This window comes from Eubalaena glacialis, chromosome 3 (genome assembly GCF_028564815.1).
Source record: "Eubalaena glacialis isolate mEubGla1 chromosome 3, mEubGla1.1.hap2.+ XY, whole genome shotgun sequence".
NCBI lineage: Eukaryota > Metazoa > Chordata > Mammalia > Artiodactyla > Balaenidae > Eubalaena > Eubalaena glacialis.
The window spans coordinates 26,797,712-26,819,654 of NC_083718.1; the positions used below are offsets into that span (position 1 = coordinate 26,797,712).

Here is a 21,943-nt window from a genome sequence, read left to right on the forward strand (position 1 = left end):
CAGCAGAGCCAACCGTGGGAGTTCTGGTAAGTTTCTCCCCGAAGACCCCTTTTAAGCAATGTGAGGATCTTCCTATTTTAAGGGTAAAACCTAAAAATTGCCATTTTTTGCCACCAGGTTATGTTTTTTGAAGTCTGTCACATTAAATGCAAAAGGTTAAAGTCACAAACCAAATTACCCTCTCACGTCTCATCCTCTCTGTAGGATTCCTGACACCCCCCCCACCCCAATCCTCCACCCTTCCTAATCTCTGGGCTTGGCTCTTGGCGGTGGCCACTCACACGGCTGGAAGGTGGTTTCATGGCCAAGTCTGGCAGAGAGAGCTGGAGAACTAAGTTGCCGGTAGGATGTGGTCCCTCCTGAAGTTGCCCCATCAGCCATCCAGGTGTGCAACAGTGACCACCGCAGCCCTGGGGCAAAAAGCTGGAGGGGTGGTATTAAGCACGTGCTGCAGGAGGATGAGGCCACAGAGCTGGACAAGCCCTCACGTCCCCACTGAATCCCTCCATGACTAGGAAACCTCGGTTTCTGCCTCATTTGTAAAATGCTCTGTGGGTCTGTCGTGAGGGGCCGGTGGGCTGATGAAACTACTAGTAATAGTTGGTAAGATGTACACAGACATGCTATTGATCCAAATCACACCACGAGAGGCAGCACAAGCTGATGCAGAGCCGGCAGGAGCTAAGACTCTGGAGCCAGAGTTAACCTGTTTGACCTCAGGCATGTGACTCTCCGTGCCTGTTTGTCACCAGTAAAATAGATTTAAATTAGCGTATGTAAATGTATTATGTATGTAAATGAGCTAACATATGTGTTATGGACCAAAACTTTGTGTCCCCCAGAATTCATATGTTGAAACCTAACCCCCAGTGTGATGGTGTTTGGAGGTGCAGCCTTTGGGAGGTGATTAGGTCATGAGGGTGGTGGCCTCATGAATAGGATTCGTGCCCTTACAAAAGAGGCCCCAGAGAGCTCCCTCACTCTTTCCACCATGTGAGGACACAGTGAGAAGATGGTCATCTATGAACCTGGAGGCAGGCTCTCACCAGACACGACATCTGCCAGCATCTTCATCAATCAACTGTGAGAAATAAATGTTTGTTGTTTAAGCCACCGAGTCTATGGCATTCTGTTATAGCAGCCCCAATGGACTAAGACAGTACATAAATGTACTATGTCTGTAAATGAGTTAATGTATGTGAACACACATTTGTGCATCATACATGTAAATAAGTTACTATGTGTAAGTATATTGTGTGTATTATGTATGTATCATTCATGTAAATGAATGTATGCAAAACACTTAGAACAGTATTCAGCAGTTAGCACTATGTAAGTATTAGCTACGATTATTATTACCGTGGAAATGAGAATGCTATTCCCTTTTTTGCTGGGATTCAAAAATCAATGCTGAGTCAGAATTACAGAGAATGGTCCTAGTGGTTCTCTCCACAGTGAACGTACCTGCCCCTTAGTTACACAAGCAGTTCACTCACTTGGTTTGTGTGGGCACACGACCCCGCCTTTCTCGTTTCAGGTCTGCTCTTCTCCCAGGAGGGGAGCGTTCCACACGCCACATGGCTTCCCTCTGTATCTGTGGCTGCCCAGGCTGTTCCCCACATGTCCAGCTCTCCTCCTCCACCACCCCTGTACTGTCGGTCTGTGCCTGCACCATTGCTGTTTCAGTATTAACAGGCCAAGACCAAGTTGGAAATAGCTCTGCGCTGCGGGGTTTCAGCACTGCCTCCTGTCTGTCTAACGCGCCTCATGATACACAGCCTCCCATGGGCCAGAAACGTTCCCAGCATCCGGGGCACCAGATGACTGGCTTCTGGGGGCAGCACTTACCCCCTCTCTAAGGTGCTTTGGTTTCTCCTAAGGGATCGGGGCCACCCTCTATCATATCTGTGCTGCTATCAACCAGGCTTCCCATGGGAAGAGGGTACAAGCTGCACTATTCTTGAGCATGGCTCCCCTTGGGGGCTGTGATTTTGAAGGCGAGACGCTGAAGTCCAGAATCTATTCTCTTCAGAGCACAGGGGAGCCTGGGGGAGGGAGCCTGGGGGAGGCCACCTGGGTGGAGATAGGGTCTGTCTGTCACCATTGTCTGATGAAAACACTGTAGGGGCAGGGAGTGAGAGGTGGTGAGAGGGAGTTTACAGCTGGAGGGAAGGATGTCTTCAGGGGAGACAGAGCACCTGACAGCAGGTGTAACAACCTGAGATTCCCACATCAGACTTCCTCAGGAGGGGAGAGACTGACAGCTTGTCAGAGTTGCATTTCTCTGTTCCCAGAAACTTATGGAGTCCCCGAGAACCTTCATGATGTGAAGTGAGATGTTTGAAACCTCTGTACTCTGTGAAAGCAACACATAATCCAAGTTCCCTCTTTGTTCTTCTGCTAATAGAATTAGGAACAGAATATAGTAAGAGGAATAGAGGGTTAACATCTGATGATCTCTAAATTTTAAAACAAATATCATGGCAGAACTAAAATGAAGTAATACTATAAGCTACAATTTTATTTCATAGGAAAGAAATGAAATAGTAAGTTGCCAGGCCCAGCGACACATGGGTAGCTCAACAAGTCTCTCTCCTCCCTTAGCAGAAGGAAAGCTCTTTAAAGGCAAGATCTGCATCTTGGGGGTATCTGAGTCTCCTTCCAAGCGAGGAGATGGCAAATGGGAGATGCTCAATGAATTGAAGTGACAGGCATCTGTGTATTCAAATGAATAAACACTCCCCCTCACCAAAAAAAAAGGTGAGTAAGATACAGCCCCTTTCCTCCGCGTTCATGGTCTGTACAGGGGCACATGCACAGTGCATGGAGGTGGGACAAGGGAGAGGAGCTGCAGGTGGCAGGTAACGCAGGAGCTGGGCCTTGAGGGAAGAACGGCATTTTTTCCAGGCCAGCAAGTGATGGGGAGACAAGCATCCCTGGCAGAGACCAGGTCAGGTGAACAGACAGGAAGGCACCTCGAAGGGGCCTGGCACATCAGTAACATATAATGTGGCATGAAATCTGCAGCCAAAATGCTGAAAATATTGATTGAAAAAAACAGACTTACCCAAGAACAAATCAAAAACCCTTGTTACTCACCGTTCATTTGGTAGTAAAAACAGATCTCCTTAAATTTTAATTTAAGTACCATGAGCCTGCATACACAAAGGCTTTAAGAAAACCCATCATAGATCCCAGTGGATGTAGCAGAATGATGAGTCGTTTTTCTTATATAATCTGCAAGAATTCTGCCTCGACTCCTGTCAAAGATTTGAGAGCATCTTCTGTGACACTAAATCGCCTAGACAGAAAATGCATTAACTAACCCTCTCCCCTTCTCACCTCTCTCCAAGCCTGGGTAAGTGAGACACTGGGACTGAGGTCTCGTGAGTGACAACGTCATGCATTTGGCCTTGCAAATAAATGCATCCTTCCCAAGCGTTATGTTGCTATGCAAGTAAATGGTGACTGAAATTATTCAACGTGAATGTTCTGAGAGGGCAGGCAGGAAACATGGTGGGCACCCTGCCCTCTGATCCTCAGTGAACGGACATTTAGCCGGCACCTACTGTGTGCAGGGAGGGCCGGGCCTGGACATGGTCAGATGAAGTACCTGCCTTCAGAGCCCCCGGGGGAAGTGGGCAAGACCCAACACAGCAAAGTAAACACTGAACTGGAGGCCCACGGGGTGTTGTGAGGACAGCAAGAGGCTTGGGGGGCCCGAGGGAAACTTCCGGGGGAGAATAATGCCCAAATTCAAGCCTGAAGAAGAAAGATGAGTTAAGAACCAAGGAGGAAGATGTGGGAGCAGGGCCAAAGGCCTGGAAGTGAGAGGAAGTGCCCTCCTTGCAGCACTGAAAACCGTTCCGTGGGGTCCAAAGGGGCCAGCAGGGAAAGGCCAGGCTGGAGGGCTGGAGAGGCCCCAGGCAGCCCCCGGCTGAGTGTTTTGGATTTTCAGCTGAGGGCAAAGATGAGCTTAAAAGGGAAGCCATGTGATCAGCTGGACAGGAGTGGGGCGGAGAATTTGGGCAGCCATTGGCACAATCCAGGTTCAGTCCCCTGCGGGCCTGGGAACCACTCTTGTCCTTCACAAGAGGACCCTAAGAAGTTGCAGGTGGTCACCCGCTGGCCCTGCATCTAGATGGTCGGTCATTCATTCCACGTTGCTCTGGCTGTGATCCTAGGACTCTAGTTTTCTAAGAATCAAGGGCCTTCTTAGTATCCAAGATGGATTTCTTGTCCCTGAAACCCAGTGTTACTCCCCTCAATGTCACCCCCTTTCCCCCTCAACCTTGGAGGGCTGTTGACTAAATATCTCACTTCTGGTTGGATGGACATCCTCTGAGATTGGCCTCAATCTGGACCTTTACCCAAAAATACCTGTATCTCACCTGTGCCTCATCCCCTGATAGGTTTAAATCCAATTTGAGACCTCAATATGAACTCACATCTCCCATAGCCATCTCGTGAACAGCCCACCTAAAGCTTCCACACCCATGGATCACTGGGAGTCTCAGTCCCAACCTTTCTTGGCCTGGAACATCCCACCACGCCCTGAGCTCCACGGGACCACGAGAAGAGGCTCTCCCACAGTCCAAATCTAGCTGCAGGCCTTGCTTCCTCAAGCACAGTTGTTGCAGACTTGCTATTACCCTGTGACAAAGTATGATTACTTTCCCCCCTCTGCAAATAACGAGCTTAAGGCCCAGAGAACCCTTCCTGCTATGGTCTGAATGTTTGTGTTCCCCCCAAATGTATATGTTGAAATCCTAACCCCCAAAGATGATGGTATTAGGAGGTGGGACCTTTGGGAGGTAATTATGTTGTGAGGGTGGAGCCCCCATGAATGAGATTAATGCTCTTATAAAAGAGGCCCCAGAGAGCTCCCTTGACCCTTCTGCCAAGTAAGGATACCATGAGAAGTCTGCAGCCTAGAAGAGGGCCCTCACCAGACCATGCTGGTACCCTGATCTTGGACTTCCAGCCTCCAGAACCATGAGAAAAAAATTTCTGTCATGTATAAGCTACCCAGTCTGTGGTATTTTGTTATAGCAACCTGAACAGACTAAGAAAGTCCCTCAGGTCACACAGCAAATGAAGGAAGAGAGCTGGGATTCTGACACACATCTCTAATCCACGTTCCTTCCACTACACCACATTCCACTTCATTAACTCATCGCGCTGCTGGTGGTGATGACAATGGAGAAAGTGAAGATGGTGAGAGCTTCCTTCTGGCTACCCCTCTGCAAAGAGATCTGGATTCTCTCTCAGACTGCCAATTCAAGGCCACTTAAAATCTACCAATCTGTTCAGATTTTCTGCTAACTAAAGATTAATATATATGAACATATATTATTGATACTATCCAAAATATTTGGAAAATTCTGGAAACCTAAAATTAAAAAAAAACCCTCTATCTGTTTTTGCTCATATTACATAGCTGGTGTCTTGCACACAATGCCTGGTACTTTTGAGTAGGCAGTCAGGAGTGTCGGTTGAATGAGTGTTTCTTGGGAGTTAGACCATGGCCTAGATTGAGGCAGATGTCACTTACAGCCTCCCTCCAGGTGTATGTTTCACAGTGTAACTTCTGGATGGGGTTAATTTGGGAGAGTGCAACCTTCTGGCAGTGAGTTCCACACTACTAGGGAAATGGGATGGCTGTGGGGAGCCACAGTGGGAGTGGGGTAAAGAGAGAAACAAAACATTTTCATGAAGATTAATGTGCTAAAATTTGGGCATTTTTGTGCAATGCTTGCTCTACAGAGTAAGCAGGTTGTGGCCAGCGTTAACTGGTAGATGTAAGACCATTCATCTGGAATCAATGCCGCCTGCAAGCTGGAGCTCTGACTCGGGGCTGCCTCTCCGTCTCTTCAGAGAGAACCACAAGACTGTCAGTGCTCACCCGCCACAGAGATGCTGAGGTCCTCCTCTGAGGTCTCCAAGGTCTTAGATTTTCTTCCCCATGCACCTCTCCCCACTTCACTCTCTGAGCTTATGCCTGTTTTCTGTTTTCTCTAAGCTCTCTTGAATATGCATGTCACTCTTCCCTAGAAACTGCTAAATGAGTGGTCCACAAAATGAACTCCCAAAGAAACCCTTATTTCAAAAGTTCAGTAACTACTGACTGGGTCGCATCTGAATTTGAGGCACGTCATCCCCTACATTAGTCTTTCTTCCTAAATGCTCACTGAACCTTCCTGCAAATCCTCTGAAAGTGCAGAGGATGGCTTTCCTTTGTCTGCTCCTGTGGGGCAGCATCTCCTTCTACTTGGACATATTCCTCCCCACTCCAATCCTGATATTCCGATGGGAGCAGACACTTTTTTACACCCCACACCCAATCAGGGCCAACTCCAGCCCTTCTCTGGAATTTTGAGCTTAGGGTCACAGGAGTCTGTGGGGTCTGCTGGTGGGAGCTATAAGATAATGACGCTTTAGAGCTGTCAGCAGCTGAGTGAGGGCCAAGGCTGGTCTGAACTGAAGAATGAAGCCAAAATGTGGAGGAAGCACAAATGAGAGGCAGGGAGAGAAAGAAAGTCCTGGATCCTCAGTGGACCCAGCTCCAGGCCTTCCTGACTTTCCCGGGTCTGGGGCCATAGACACCAACATCCCTCTGGTCATTTCCCATTCCTGACAGTTTGAGTTTCTGTTGCTTGAAACTAAAAAGACTTCTAATTAATACAAACCCCTTTCATTCTCCTTTAGTCCCCTCTGCTCATCCCCACTCCAGACTATACCATCTTCGAGTACACATATTTTTCAAGATAACTTCAGAATCTCACCGATCATCGATGTTAGTCTCATATCTTAATAGGAGCATTCTCAAAAGAAACCAGGCAACATGGGAATTTTGAAAGGTTGGAAGCGGCTCCCTCGGTGATAAAAGCAGAATGTAGAATGCAGAGGCAACAGAGGAACATAAACCAGGATGGTAGACGGCTTTCTCTACGACCTTGAACAAAGCCCCTTGCTTCAGCCCACCTCAGAGAGGACGAGTACAACTTCCTTATCACATACTTTCAGGGGAATTCTATCTGTAAGCAAAGGACACATGAGTTCTTTTAAGAGAGTCTGTAGGAACACAAACGTTCTGCACGCCACTGTGATTCATTCATACGAACTAATCGCAGCGAAATTGCAGGTAGTACATCAAAGTGTTAAACACGAAACAAAAGCACATCCTTCCCCGCCTGCTGCACTATCAGTTGTCATTACAATGCAATCTGAATACTTTAGGAATATGATAGTGTATTCAGTAAAAAGGAAAAAGGGAGAAAACTCACCAGGAAGCCAATTATCTTGTACAAATTTCAGCCTTATGAATGATGATAACAATAACAGGTAGTTTTAGTTCGAGTTGTCTAAAGAATGATTTTTAACTCTTCCAAATAGCAATTTTGGGGATCCTTAAGGACAGAGACCATTTTGAACTCATCTGTGTATTCCCAAAGTGACCAACACATAGCAGGTACATCATACATGCCTTATGAATGAACCAATGGACAGACACATGCATGGATGGATGATGGATAAATGAATGAGGGATGGTGTAGGCAAAAGCAGGAAAAATAATCTTAAATGACTGTTATACTCTATACTTTAATGTCTTTCCGTGCAGGAAGTTCTATCTGCCTGTTACATGGCTAAGCATTTGTGGGGATATGAAAGCAGTATAAACCAAGATCCCCACTCTCACGACTAAACACTCAGTGGAGGAGATAAATTATACCCATAAAACAATGAGAGCAATATAAAGCAGTAAATGGTTGGTTAATGAGCAGAATCTGTGCTAGGGGTAGTACATGGTACAAAACGTCAGAGAATCCAGGGAGCCGGCTTGGGGAATAGATACGGGATGTTGACGAAAGCAGGCACTTAGCCAGCTCTGGAAGAGGGGGTGGGTGTGGACACAGGGGAGAGAGTGGTCCATTATGAGAGAAAATTAAGAGCAGAAGCCAGACAGGGAGGGCAGGCAGGATGGGTTCAGGGCGCGCTGCCTCTCCCAGCACTGTCTCCACAGACCACTGCTCAATAAATACCTACAACATACCTCCTGAAACAGAAGTCGACATTCAAACATTTCTATCGGCACTGAGCTAGTGTTCTAGACACAGAATTTTCATGGGACTCAATCACCCACATGGCTCACTGTTAAGTCAGCGCCAGGGGTCCTGTCCCACCCAGCTCTGACCCAGAATTGTTGTCATTCTGGAATACGGCTAAAGTACAATGGACTTTTCTCTCATGGAATTTAGGACGTTTTTCGGTTTGCTTTGGCCTTTTAAAAATCATTTTGAATATTAGTTTACTTTCACTGGCTTGCTTACTGAATGGAAATAGGAGCCACACAAGACAATCCAAACCATTAGAGCTTTCAATACAAGGGATAAAACACCACGGTGACAGTTACAAAGTTCTCTGAGATGATGAGTGGAGAGGACAGCGGCAGGATGCTGGCAGCAGAAGAGGATGCCCTGGTGCCTGCCTCGTCCACGTTCACCACCCTGCAAACGCAGCTGCCCCATGACAGCCGGGGACATCTGCTTACCGGGTCTTTTCTGAAGCCAAATGACTACATATGAAGTGTGTAGAGAGACGGCATCATGTAGCCAGCCAGAGAACAAGTCCCAGAACCAGGGCTTGTATATATATCCCAGCCCCACCACGGACCAGGCACATGACCTCGGGCAGATTCCTCACATCTGTTTCAGCTTCCTCCAATGTAAAATGGGGGTGATTATAACAGACCCTTCCCACAGACTCATAATTAGGATTTAACAAGTTAATACCCGTGAAACACTCAGAACGGTGTTTCAGTGGCACAAAGAAATGGCCAATATATGATGTAAGATCAGGAAAAAAATACTGGAAACAAAGATGTAGGGTGTTCCCATCCACTCTGAAAAGCTGTGACACCTCTGGGAAATGTCTTACTTTCTCTGAATCTCATCCATCAGGAGGACCTAACACTCCCCCCTGCCCCCTACTGCCCACCTCTTAGAACTGTATGAAAGATCAAGAGAGACAATATGGATGAAAGGAAGTGTAAGCCACAAGCCTTATACAGATGTGAAGGATCATCATTGCAGAATGGAGACCCAGGTCATGATTCCATCCATCCATTCATTCACCTAGTATGATGGCCAATTCTTTGTGTCCATTTGGCTGGGCCACAGTACCCAGATATTTGGCCAAGTATTATTCTAGACGTTTCTGTGAAGGTATGTTTTAGATGAGAATAATATTTAAATCAGCAGACTTTGAGTAAAGCAGATGACCATCCATAACGTGAACGGGCCTCATCCAAGCAGTTGAAGGTCTTAATAGAAAAAGACTGACCTCCCTGGAAGAAAAGGGAATTCTGCCAGCAGACTCTCCCCTGGGTCTCCAGCCTGCCAGCCTTCCCACACATTTTGGACTTGCCAGCCTCCATAATTGTGTGTTCTCTCTCTCTCCACAGACACAGACACACACACACACACACAGACACAGACACACAGACACACACACACACAGACACACTCACACACACACAGACACACACACACAGACACACACACACACACAGACACACACACACACACACACACACACGCATTCTGTTGGTTCTGCTTCTCTAGAGAGCCCTGACTAATACATCTACTATTTACTGAGCACCTGGGTAGGATTCAAAGTGGGGCAAGAGAGACATGGCCCTGCTTTCATGAAGCTTACAGCCAATAAAGAGACCCATTAAACATGGAACTATAGAGATCAGTTATCTATAGGGTGATGAATGCAACGAAGAGAAACTTTGGGTGCTATGAAAACATGTAATGGGGCACCTAACCAGGGAAATCTCCATCAAGGAAGTGGCATTTCTGCGGATATCCCTGGGATGGGCAGGAACCAGCCAAGCAGAAGCTGAGCAGAGAAACAGCAGGACCTCTAGACAAGAGCAAGTTTTCTGGTGCCATTCTTGCCCAGGCTCTGGCCACTTGCACTTAGAACCAGAGCAGACAGCCTGATTTCAGAGCCATGTAGCTGGTGGTAGTCTGAATGGCGTTTTATTAGCCCTGGAGTCCTTTGGGGCCCCTGTAGGGTGCTACTTTTACCGTGTTCTATAGAATGGGGGATGGAGTGGGGGAAGGCAGACCAACAATCCTGCTCTCTGATCTTCCCATTTCCTGTGATTTTTAACTTTCCACTGCTTTACATGACACAGTGCAGGGAGTATTTTACTGATTGGGTTTTTAAAACTTTGCCCTTCGTTGAAAACCTTCTGGTACAAATATGGTAAAATGTTTTCTCAAAATATGGGTTTTTAAAACTTTGCCCTTCATTGAAAACCTTCTGGTACAAATATGGTAAAATGTTTTCTCAAGATACTTAAAACAAGGAACAGATCAAGTTCACGATTTGATTAGCTACAGCTGGTACACTGCTCCACTAATGAATCCACCAAATATTCATTGTTGGTGGTAAGGAGATCTCAGCTAAGCTGCAAATAGACAAAATTTCTATCTGAATAGTTGGCTGTAGCATGGAACACACAGGCAAGACCAAGGGAACAGAAAAAGAAACTTGGAAGGAATTTTGTCCCTAGCACTAAATGCTACTGCCATGGTTCTATTTCTGTTGTTTCATCTAGAAAGTCAAATACTCAGATTCAATGCTGGAACTTAGAGGTTGGCTTGTGGACCATATGTTTGTTCACCTGTCCCCAACTCATATATTGAAATCCTAACCCACAAGGTGATGGTATTTGGAGGTGGGGCCTTTGGGAGGTGATTAGGTCATTATTCTTAGGACACTTATTAGTGTCCTTATAAGAAGAGACAGGAGAGCTTGCTTGTGCTCTCTCTCTGCTCTCTACCATGTGAAATACAACAAGAAGGTGACTGTCTGCAAATCAGGAAGAGAGCTCTCATCAGACACCAGATCTGCCAGAACCTTGACCTTGGACTGCTCAGCCTTCAGAATTGAGAGAAATAAGTGTTTGTTGTTTCAGTCACCCAGTTTATGGTATTTTTGTGATAGTAGCTGGAACGGACGAAGACAGCATCACAGAACAGAGCTAAACTGAACTTGTAAAGCAATATGAAAGAACGTAGGAAGTCTTATGTTGTGGCTGTCAGGAGCTAGAGGATTTTTATTTCAGAAACTATTTAATAATCTAAGCAAAATATGTTTTGCTTTTAAGAATGTATCAGAACGATTTTCCCCCTCCATAATGATACATTTTAGTTCAGTGAAGCATTAGAAAGGAATTCAAATGTTTTGTTATGCTAGTCATTGAGTAGGCAAGAAGAGCGTTTCCTACTCTGAGGCACAAAGGACAACTTTCTAATTAACTCAGCAGTTTGGACTCACCATTTTTTTTTTATAAAACATTACTATCAATCCCATTTTAATGGGATAATTATAGCAAATCATGATTAACTTCTCTTTCAGCCATTAGCAAGAGAAAGACGCAGAAAGATAAGATGTTAGAAATGTTAGCTTAAAATATACCTACTATTCCCATACTCTTGACATCAGTAATTGTCTAATTGTGCTGAGCCTGACTAAAATGTGGTTTTTGGACAAAGAATGATCAAAAGCCCTATTCTGGCATTATCATCCATCTTATTGCCCTTTGTTTAATTGAGAAAGTGACATTGATTCCAGAGAGAATTCCCTCATTTTATCTCGTGTTTTCATTCCGTAAGTCAGGATGCTAATTAGGGATTACAGGTATTCAGGGAGGCCCCAAACCTATCCTCCAATTATGGTAAAGGTTTATAGCCTTTAAAAAGCCCCTTTAGAAAAATCACCTTCCACCTCCTTCCACACAAGTGTGTGCATGTGTGTGCATACACACACACACACCCCCCCCTATCATCTCCACTTAATACCTAAAAAAATAGAGTCTTAGAATTGAAGCTGAAAGTCACAAAATGGGGGGAAAGCTTAAGAATCACTCAAATTCTGCCTTAAAGTCTTCATGACTTTCATGATCTTTCACACCCCAAAGCTTAAATTTTTGTCTTCTCCCACAAAAATGGGTTGACAAGTTACTTCATCTTGTTGGGCCTCAGTTTCTTCTTATGCACAATGGGAGGCCTGGACAAGATGGTCTTTGGGAAAACTTCTCAGTGAGGGATATTGATGGTGCTTGCACATCGCCAGGGTGCCAGCACTAGGCAGCAGCCTCTCCCCGATGTCACCCTCCCAGGGCAACTCAGGTGCTGAGAAATAAGCAGGGCCAAGGACCACTAGGGTCTTGTCCTTTAGATGCTCTTGGTGTTTCTGCCTCATTACAACAGCCCTATCATGCAGCTCTATCATTCAGCACTACACAGTGCTGAATGCCCAGTTAGGATGCCTAGTACTAAATAGAATTACGTTAAAATACTCAACATTATTTGGGTGTCCTTTATGTAATCTGGCACTGAAAGGGTACAAACTTCCTCCCTGCTTACCCAAGAGTCCTTTCATACAGTTTACTCTGTGTAGATATTTCAGGCAAAGAAAACCAGAAAATGAGTATTTTATATATAATGTGCCATCCTATCAGAAATCTGATGTAATTAAACTGAAATGTGCTCCTTACCCTTCTCGTTCTCGACCTAATAATGAAACCAACCGAAAATTATATCCATACAACTTGATCAGCTGTCTTAAAGGCAGTCATGTTAATAATGAAGAACAACAATGGCCGCCGTGCTTTCTTTCACACGTGGTTTACCACGACTTTTCTGTCCAGTGGCCTTTAATGGAGAACATCTTCCTAATACTTCCCTGTCTTTGCAAGAATGAGCCTGCTAAATTCAAGAGTGGCATGGCAGGGAGTGTAGAAAAAACTCTCTCCCCATCACTTAGCTGCGCGGTCAGGTTCCAGAAGCAACGCTCCGGGCAGCGGCACCTGCAGTTCCTGAGCTCCGGTTTCCGGTAGCGGAGCATCTTGCTGCGCATGTGCAGCGGAGGGGGGGCGGGCTCTAGGACAGGTGCGTGCACCTCTGCATACACGGCGGGGGGTGGGGGAGAAGAAACCGCGAAGATTAATGAGTCAGAACATTTTCTCTAAGTCTCCTTTCTCTGGAGATGCAGGTTGGAGGAAGGGTCAAAATAAGAAAGAAAGGAAGGAGAAAAAAACCAAACTCTAACTACAGGAGCTTAGCTAACTCAACCACAACCAACAGAGCACAGAAAAGAACTGCAATTAGGGAGTGGAAGGTCACACGAGTTTATTTCCCAGAAGAGCTAACAATTCAATTTTCAAAGCTATCAGGCCAGCTATCCTGATGAATGTGCATGTATTATTTACGCAGTCTATTTCTCCCTACCCCCACAAAGCACACCAAAATAGAAAGCTAACGACTCCTTTCTACTGTCTGGCGTGTGTAAGGGGGGAGTAATCACTGGTGAGTGAGTAGTGGGATCGAGAATTTTCCATCACATTAGAATACTTGAAATGAATGTTACAGACTGACTCAAATCTTTTCTCTCTGATAAAGCTTCAGGATGAGGAATAGTAGAAATGATAATGAGGAATTTGATAATTTGCATACTATTTAAATAACCCGGACCTTGGTGGGCTGGAAGGCATGAAATTTTCTCCTTGGTATAACCTGGCATCACTTCCTGAACAAGAGAGAGCTACATCAGCCATTTCTACTTGTTGAACAGATGAATAAGAGCTACATTTGTACCTTAAAAAAATCTTATTTTAATCTAATTTTTCTATCTTATTGTTTTCCTCTTGTAATGAGAACATAAATTGAACAGTTATCTTGGCTTCTTCTTCCTTACAGTGTAACAAGGGTTTAGTAATCGAATGACTTCTGCTCTAAAAACGTTAAGAAATCTGTAAAGGGAAAGAATCTCTACTGAAAAGCGCACATGGTTCATTTATTTTTTTACCATGCTATTAGTTTACCACCAAATAAGTGCAAGTTTAGAATTAAACTAAACCTAGATAATATAGGACCTGGTAAATGAGCGAAGTAGTGAGTGAGAGTGAGTGTGTGTGTGTGTGTACGTGTGTGTTGCGGGGAGAGATGTTATTTAGAGAATATATGTTTTCTGTTTTAACAGAGGTCAAAATATGTTGCTACCAGGTTTGAAAAGTAGTGCTAAATAAGAGGCAGATGACTTGAAATCGAGGACTGTGAAGAAAATAGAATAATGGCTCCAGCCTTTATTGCATAAGAAAGATAATTTAGCCAAACAAGCAAGTCTATTTCTAAATCGCAACTCCAAGGACTCCACAGAATCGTCTGCCTTGGGGCTGCACTGTCTACAGAGGAGAAATCTCAGTGAGGCACTTTGGAAATGCACAGATGGATGGGCATGAGTGGCGATGGGGATCCAGTGTGACGGATACCACACAACCCTTCTTCTACCCAGACTAGGGCTAAGCAGGGGTCCCCAGGAGAAGGAAACAGCATTTGTAGCTCAGGAGTGATGGCTGAGGCTGAACGCCAGGCAGGCATTTTCACAGGGGCCTAGAGTTCATGGAAATCAGGATATACAACCCCCCTTCCTTTGCAGGCATGTGGCCCAGAGCAGCCAACCAGCTTCTGTGTACTGTCCCCAGCAGTGGCACCTCCTGCAGTACCTGGAACACAGTATGTCTACAGATATTCACCGAGTGAATCGAGTAGGACAAGCCCTCCTCAACCTGTCTCCAGCTCAATTTTCCATAATTATTCATGTTTGTTTCATCCAATTTTTATGATCTTTTCAAATTCTATAGAATCTCTTCTCTTGTTGCTAGCACCCACCTATAAGAGTTTTCTTATATTCCCAAAACATATCTGGGGGAACAAAGGCTGAGTGCTGATGATTCCATCTTTTTGAGGCATTCCTGGAGATTATGAAGGAAAAGAAGGCTCCTTTTCCCTTCATGCTTCATGTTATTTCCCTTCAGGAATACTGCCAGGAAGAGGAGAATTAACAAGGTAAATTGTCATCATCATGAATGTGACTGTGGCCATTACCATTCTCACCTTTAAAAGCATTTACGGGGGCTTCCCTGGTGGCGCAGTGGTTGAGAATCTGCCTGCCAATGCAGGGGACACGGATTCGAGCCCTGGTCTGGGAAGATCCCACATGCCGTGGAGCAACTAGGCCCGTGAGCCACAACTACTGAGCCTGCGCGTCTGGAGCCTGTGCTCCGCAACAAGAGAGGCTGCGATGGTGAGAGGCCCGCGCACCGCGATTAAGAGTGGCCCCCACTCGCCGCGACTAGAGAAAGCCCTCGCACAGAAACGAAGACCCAACACAGCCAAAAATAAATAAATTAAAAAAAAAAAAGAGTTTAAAAAAAAAAAAGCATTTATGCACCCGTGGTGGGGCTGCAGAGCCAAATACTGAGTTAAACAGATAAGATGCTTTGCTCTAGAAGCTTGTAATCCAATACTAAGAGCTCTGACATTAATCTCTGACACACTAACAAATGAACCTTAAACATGGATGTTAATTAATTGTGCAAACAAATTTCATGAAGAGCTTTTACTGACTTAGGAGAAGGAACCATTTTCAAACAGATTAGAAATATCATTTACATAAAGCCAAACCCATGAAATATAAACAGGGACTAAGCTGCTTTGATCCACTAATCATCTTTATCTATTCATTAAAAATGTCTCTACAAGACCACTTAGTACTATAGCTTCTTTATATAACTCGAAAGTTAGGCAGAATTATTTGAAGTCTGTGATTCCAACTTTTCCTTAAGTCAAATAGTCCTTCATATTGGTCCACGTCGGTGAGATGTCTAAGGCTGACTGTTATAAGACTAGTTTATAAGTGCTGTCAGGGCAGGCATTCTGCCTGTGTGTCCATCAGGGCAAGCCTAGTGCCCAGCACAGGGCCTGACACATAGAAGATGCTCAATAAATATTTGCTGTGTGCCAAGTACTGCTCTAGGTGCTAGGGATTCCGAGGTGTTTCCTGTGTTGTGAGTGTGCTGTGATTCAGCTCCAAGTGCACTGAAGTTACCCCAAGTTCTTCCATCACTGTGGCCTCCAGAAAAGCTTTTGCCTCAAGATGCACTTGGTGGCCAGCAATGACTCTGGGTGGAGGAAGGGGTGCGGGGAGGCAGGAAGTTGTTGCTGGAAATCACCGGCAGTGGGACGAGGGGAGGGGTCTGTGGAGCATCTCTGACTCGCTGTGTGTCTACCATGGCCTGTCACTGCCCTTTCTCTCCCATCCATGACTCTGAAAAGGGACACATGTCCTTCTCCACTGGATGGAGGCGACTGGTTCCCAATTTATTTTGCTACCATTATGGTCCCATTACATTCTTGTCTCCACTCAGATTTTTAAAGGTCATGTATATCTAGAGGCCACCCAGTGAGACGGAAGAGAATAAAATGTCTTACAGGTCCTGGCCTCTGCGCTTGACTCAGAAGGCACTGGAAAATCTCCTGCTCCCTCGGGGCCTCAGTTGTCTTGTCTACAAATGAGAGGAGAGCTCTAAACAAACCCACAAAAGCCTGTCTTCAGGTGTCCCGAGGAAGTCCTTGGTGGTTAAGGATAAGAGGTGGGCGAGGTGGCGTCAGCTGCGCTGGGCTTGCTCCCCATCCCGCCTCAAGAGCCCCCGCCCCGCCCCACCCAGGTTAAACAATTAAGTTGCTTTTGGCAGTTCAATCAAGGTTTTCTACTTCGAATGTAATGATCTCTATATAGCGCCAGTTCTTTTATGTTCTATATGAAACTCCACTGTATTTCTTTGAAACGTTAACATGTAAATTATGCAACAGAGATAAACCTACGGGGATTTTTCCATATGGATAAGAGGAATGCAGTTCCTCATTGTAGTGGACCCTCGGGGTGGGAGAAGCATGAGTCTGGGAAATGGGCCTCCACCAAGTTCAGATGGTGGCGCCTCCGCGGCAGAGTCAAGGCCAGGCCGTCTGGCTTTCTGTGAAGCACGTCTCAGCAGGAGGAGGCGTGATGGGAGGTGTGTTCGCGGACCTCTTGTTTCAATCACACGTCCTCAAGTAAAAGTATATAATTACACTGCCCTCCAGAAAGCACACCCCCTCCCACTGTCACTTTCTCGCCACCAATGCCCCAACCCCCATGCTCAGCAGGACAGCTGCCGTGAGGCCACTCGTCAGACAGAAGTCACACCTTCTGTCACCTTCTGTGACACCCAGTCTGGTGACCCCACTTCCATGGACAAACTCCGGGCTTCCTGCATTCCTGGCTGGTTAATGTCACCCTTTCTCTCCCATTGAAAGAAGCACATCGGACTGCAAATGAGAGAAAGGGATAGTATTTTACATTAAAAAAATAAGTGTGTGATTTGCAAGCTTTAGTCTGTGAATGATGATAATATTAATTGTAGTTATACCTGGTCTTATGCTGCTTATCTTACTTATAATTATACTTCTAACTGGCCACTACATACAGTACATCATGAAACCAAGATTAGACCAGTGTCTTCCAGATTATTTTCGTGCAAGTCCCAGGTCACCCTGGCTGGAAACAGTCTTTCTACTGGTTCAGTCCCTGCCTGGTGCCCTGATCCCTTTGTTTCAGAATTCCAGGGAGGGGGGTAGGGATGGGGGAAGGAAGGGACAGAAGGCCCTAGGCTTGGGGACCAGGCCCACCTGAAGATGTATCTGCATCAACCCTTTTAGGAACCAGAGACTGGGCCACTGTTATAGATGTAGGAAGATAGTTTCTTATGTGGTTCACTTCGAGGTGTCCTGGACAGGGCCGTAGTGGGGTGTATGAGTACTCCAGGTTGGCTAATAGTCTGGTACCTCTTTAGAGCGACAGCATTTAAATATTGGTTCACATGTACTCAGAAGAGAAGTAGGGTGTCACTCAGAGCAGGAGAGGAGAAGGAGACTGCAGTGGAGATATTCGATGTCATTGTGTCCAGAGCGGTTCAGCTCCGGCACCAAAGATCCAAACTCCTCTTAGCAAAACCAAAGTCCACGCACACTTAAAAATGGCTCAGAAGGTAAATTTTCTGTTATGTGTACCTTACCACAATTCAATTGTTTTCTACAGTTTTGAAAGCCCTGCAGTTACTTGTACCCACCCTCCTTAGAAGGCAGCCTCTCAGCCATCCACTGTGACCGCAGTGTGTGTGCCCCTGCGGGGATGCCACTCCCACCTGCGTGAGTCCTGCTCGTGTGGTCTCCTCCATCTCCCTCCCTGGCCAGCGATGCTAGAGCAGGCCTCGCAGGCTGCCTGGTCTCCTACTTTACCTCTGGGCCTGGGAAAGCCCCGCCCAATGCCATGGAACATTCCAGGACTGGATGCTTTCCGTTAGAATAAACATTGCTTGGGCTTCCCTGGTGGCACAGTGGTTGAGAATCTGCCTGCCAATGCAGGGGACACGGGTTCGAGCTCTGATCTGGGAAGATCCCACATGCCGCGGAGCAACTAGGCCCGTGAGCCACAATTACTGAGCCTGCGCGTCTGGAGCCTGTGCTCCGCAACAAGAGAGGCCGCGATAGTGAGAGGCCCGCGCACCGCGATGAAGAGTGGCCCCCCGCTTGCCGCAACTAGAGAAAGCCCTCGCACAGAAACGAAGACCCAACACAGCCAAAAATAAATAAATAAATAAAATACAACAAATTAAAAAAAAAAAAAGAATAAAATTGCTCTATTCAACATAATCTTAAAATGTAGACTCTGTTGGAAGGAGTAACTTAGCATGTTAGGAGTTTCCCAGTGGGTGATGAAATAGGGGGTGGGAGGGTATGGGAGGAGGTGGGAGAAATCATCGAGAAAAAGGAGAAAAGCACCAAGGAAGAAGGACAGAGGGTGTGGGGTAAACTCCAGAAGGACCACTGGTGAGGCTGAGGCCACTGGAGACCGTGAACCCGGGAATAATCATGTTGAGGGTCAAGGGGACAGGGAATCAGTGACCTAAATAAGTAAAATCTTCGTCCACATAGTTGAGCAGCTGTTCCCTTCAGCAAGACTTGCAACCTCCCGAAAATGAGTCCTGTTAAGTCGGTGGCGGGGAACTGGCAAGGTGGTGTGCACCATCCTCCTTCTGATGAAAGTAAAAGAGAGAAGACAGCCACCGCTTTCTTCAACTAAATGTTTTTATAAGTCACAGCTTATTTACCCATTGAAGAGTAAACCATAAGTTACTTCACCCAGACGTTTATCTCAGAAGAGACAGTTAAGAGATGACATCTAAAAACGAAGTTACCCCAAACATAGCTGAGCCAGGTGTCGTGATGGTGTTTCTACATCTCATCATAATGTTCCCCATCTCTTTCTAAGTGGTTGTAACAATTCAAAATTGCATTTCTTGGCTAGAATGGCACACAGAAAATGCTCCCCAGAAATCCCATCAGTGGTCTGGTTCAAAAGTAGAACTTGTGATTTCTCTGAAGGGGAGGAACAATGAAATTGTGCCAGGGAAGTGACGAAGCATCTTCATGTCTTATTCCTATACCGTGTCTCTTGGTCTCTCCTGCCTCTGCCTCTGTCTTTTGTGTTATGGGGTCTTTTCTTCAATTGGGTACAGTTCTGTCAAACAATACAAGGCTGTTTTCTTTCTGCCAAAATCAAACCACATCTCCAATAATTGGAATGTCTTAATTGACTACTAGTGTATGTAACCAAAGAAAATTTTACAGTACTTCCAAACGACTTTCATTTCTTCTCCTTCTCTCCCTGTCACCTTCTTGTTTTAGCAAACAAACCAAGCCCTCATTCTCGTCCTTGCCTTTGATGCAGAACCCCATACACAGAGCCAGCGTGGCACACGGCACAGGTGCCTACCTTGCCCAGGCCTGGGGTGTCCTTCACCTTGTTGATGGCCCTCAGCAGGCAGGGCGGGGCCGGGGGCGGGGAAGTCTGCAGAATCCCGCTGAAGCTGGTGGCAAAGAGAGGTGGCTCGGAAACAGAAGAAGTGGAAGGACGATGTTTCTTCTTTTTAGAAGAAAGATTTAACTTCTGGGCAGCCCTGGAGGGAAAAATTCAGAAAAAGACAATAAAGGAAAAAGTATATACAATCAGATATGCTAGGGTCACTTTATGTTCTTTCTTTTAAAGAAGCCCCTAGGTCTGATTGCAGCTAAACGGTTCTCTCTTCTTCCTCCGAGTGCCTGGTGGTAGCCCCTGACTGCAACCGAGTGAACCCAGGGAGCTGCCCAATCACTTACACGGCAGGGCGACACCACAGCATTGCACGGTCCTGCAGCTGCGATCTACAAAGAATTGTTGGTTATCCACAAACACTCAGCTTAAGCATGAATAAAGCTGGCCATCTTTGGGGATACACAGCACCTATTAGGTTAATCACTCCATAACTTCCGGTGTAAACTCAAGTGTGAGAGACCTTATGAGTTTTTTAGAAACTCTAACACCTTGTAAAATCCAAACCAGTCTGAGGAAGAAGCACGCGGTGACCGCTCAAGGCATGCTGTGGACGTGATTGTGGAAGAAAAACACACACCCCAGTGCAACGGGGAAATACAAATCAAACTGTTTTAGAAACATAACACCCAATCAGAATAAACTGCAGCCAAGGTGTAGGGTTCTGAGACTAGGTGTGGCTCATGTGGAAAGCAGGCTTTTATGTAGGGTGGTCTTTCACTACAAAATGCAGTTCATGGGCAAGTGCAAGGGGTGATACAGTCAGAACCCACAAAGGTGGCAGAGGACGCAAACAGAAAGGTGGGAGGGAAGGTGCCGCATCCTTAATAACATTGACTGTTCACATCACATCTTCCATCGTTCAAGTGTTCTGCAACACCTAAAACATGACAAGCTTATCATAGAGAAGAAGGGAAAATCAGGCAAAGGCATTTCACAGACTGTAACATACTCACTTCTGGGTTCATTCCTGGTGTTTTTCACACTATACTCATGTTCTAAGGATTCCAATTTCCTTACCAAAGGTTATTAAACATTTTAGTTGCTGCTTAAAACAAATGGGCTACCATGACTTTCATTCTACACATCAAAACCTTACAATCCATCCTGTGTTCTTACCAACTGCATAACAGGTCATAAGCAAAGCAGGCCAAAAAGATTAAATCAGCATTGTTTGCACCCCCTTCCCCCCAACTTCCATCTTAATATCTGAATCTTAAGCTCTGGACTGGTTAATTTTAATTTTGTATCAGTAATTGCCATGCTTTTGACAAATCCCCTGAGCTACAAAATGGCCACTGCACAAATACAGCAAATAGAATTACCACTTCAAAGCTTAATTTTCCTTAGCTGTAAAACTGAACACCTATTTCACAAGAGTGAAATACAGAGGAATGGGATGCATGAGGAATGACAGATTTTGATGCAATGATACCCGAACAGTCCCAATGCCATGTGCCAAACTTAGGGACCTCTATAGTGACTCTACTGTAGGATGATAAAAAATGAAGGCACTAAAAGGAGATTTCCACAATGCTTTCTTTTCCCAAACAGCAAAAAGAAAAAACTAGGAGTAATTTTTTCTCATGCTTTCATTGTCACTCTTCCTGATGCTGTCCCTCTAAAATTAAAGGTGAAGTGGAATTGTTCAGTGACTGGGCTGGTCCCTCTCTTGGCAGTTTTCATTATTCTGTGAGATCCTCTCCCTGAACAAACAGTGACTCATCCAGAGGTGGGTGTGGGCATCGCATTCTTCCGACACTCACGCCTCTGCTAAGCAACCCCTTACTGATTTCAAGTCAGGATGCCTGTAGGCAAAGGAGAGTTAGAAAGAAGGCGGAAGATGATGATCTGCTAGGAACCGAAAGGTGGTGTTTATCCATTCACATTAGGATTCTTTTGGATGGTGGCAAAAGGACCAAGGAGTTGCCGTGGGTTCCCAGTCCAAATGCGGAGACAGAGAGGAGGAGTGACACTCAAAGGCAGCTCAGAAGAGGTAGTAGCCTGCTGGCTTTTTTTTCCTTTTTCTTATCTCTACTACCCATGCCCACTTACCCTCCCCACACAGACCCTGCAGAGGAGGAAAGTGAGGGTCCTTGAAATTAAAGTATAT

At 45.6% G+C, this 21,943-nt stretch overlaps 1 protein-coding gene across 1 annotated transcript in view; it reads right to left on the bottom strand.

The window, feature by feature from the left end:
• The window catches only part of KIF26B (kinesin family member 26B), a 490,689-nt gene that overhangs the window by 130,281 nt on the left and 338,465 nt on the right, over nt 1-21,943 (bottom strand). Inside the window, exon 5 of the mRNA XM_061187375.1 lies at nt 19,735-19,918. Coding sequence (XP_061043358.1) covers nt 19,735-19,918 — 184 coding nt within the window. The remainder of the gene's footprint in view (nt 1-19,734; nt 19,919-21,943) is intronic.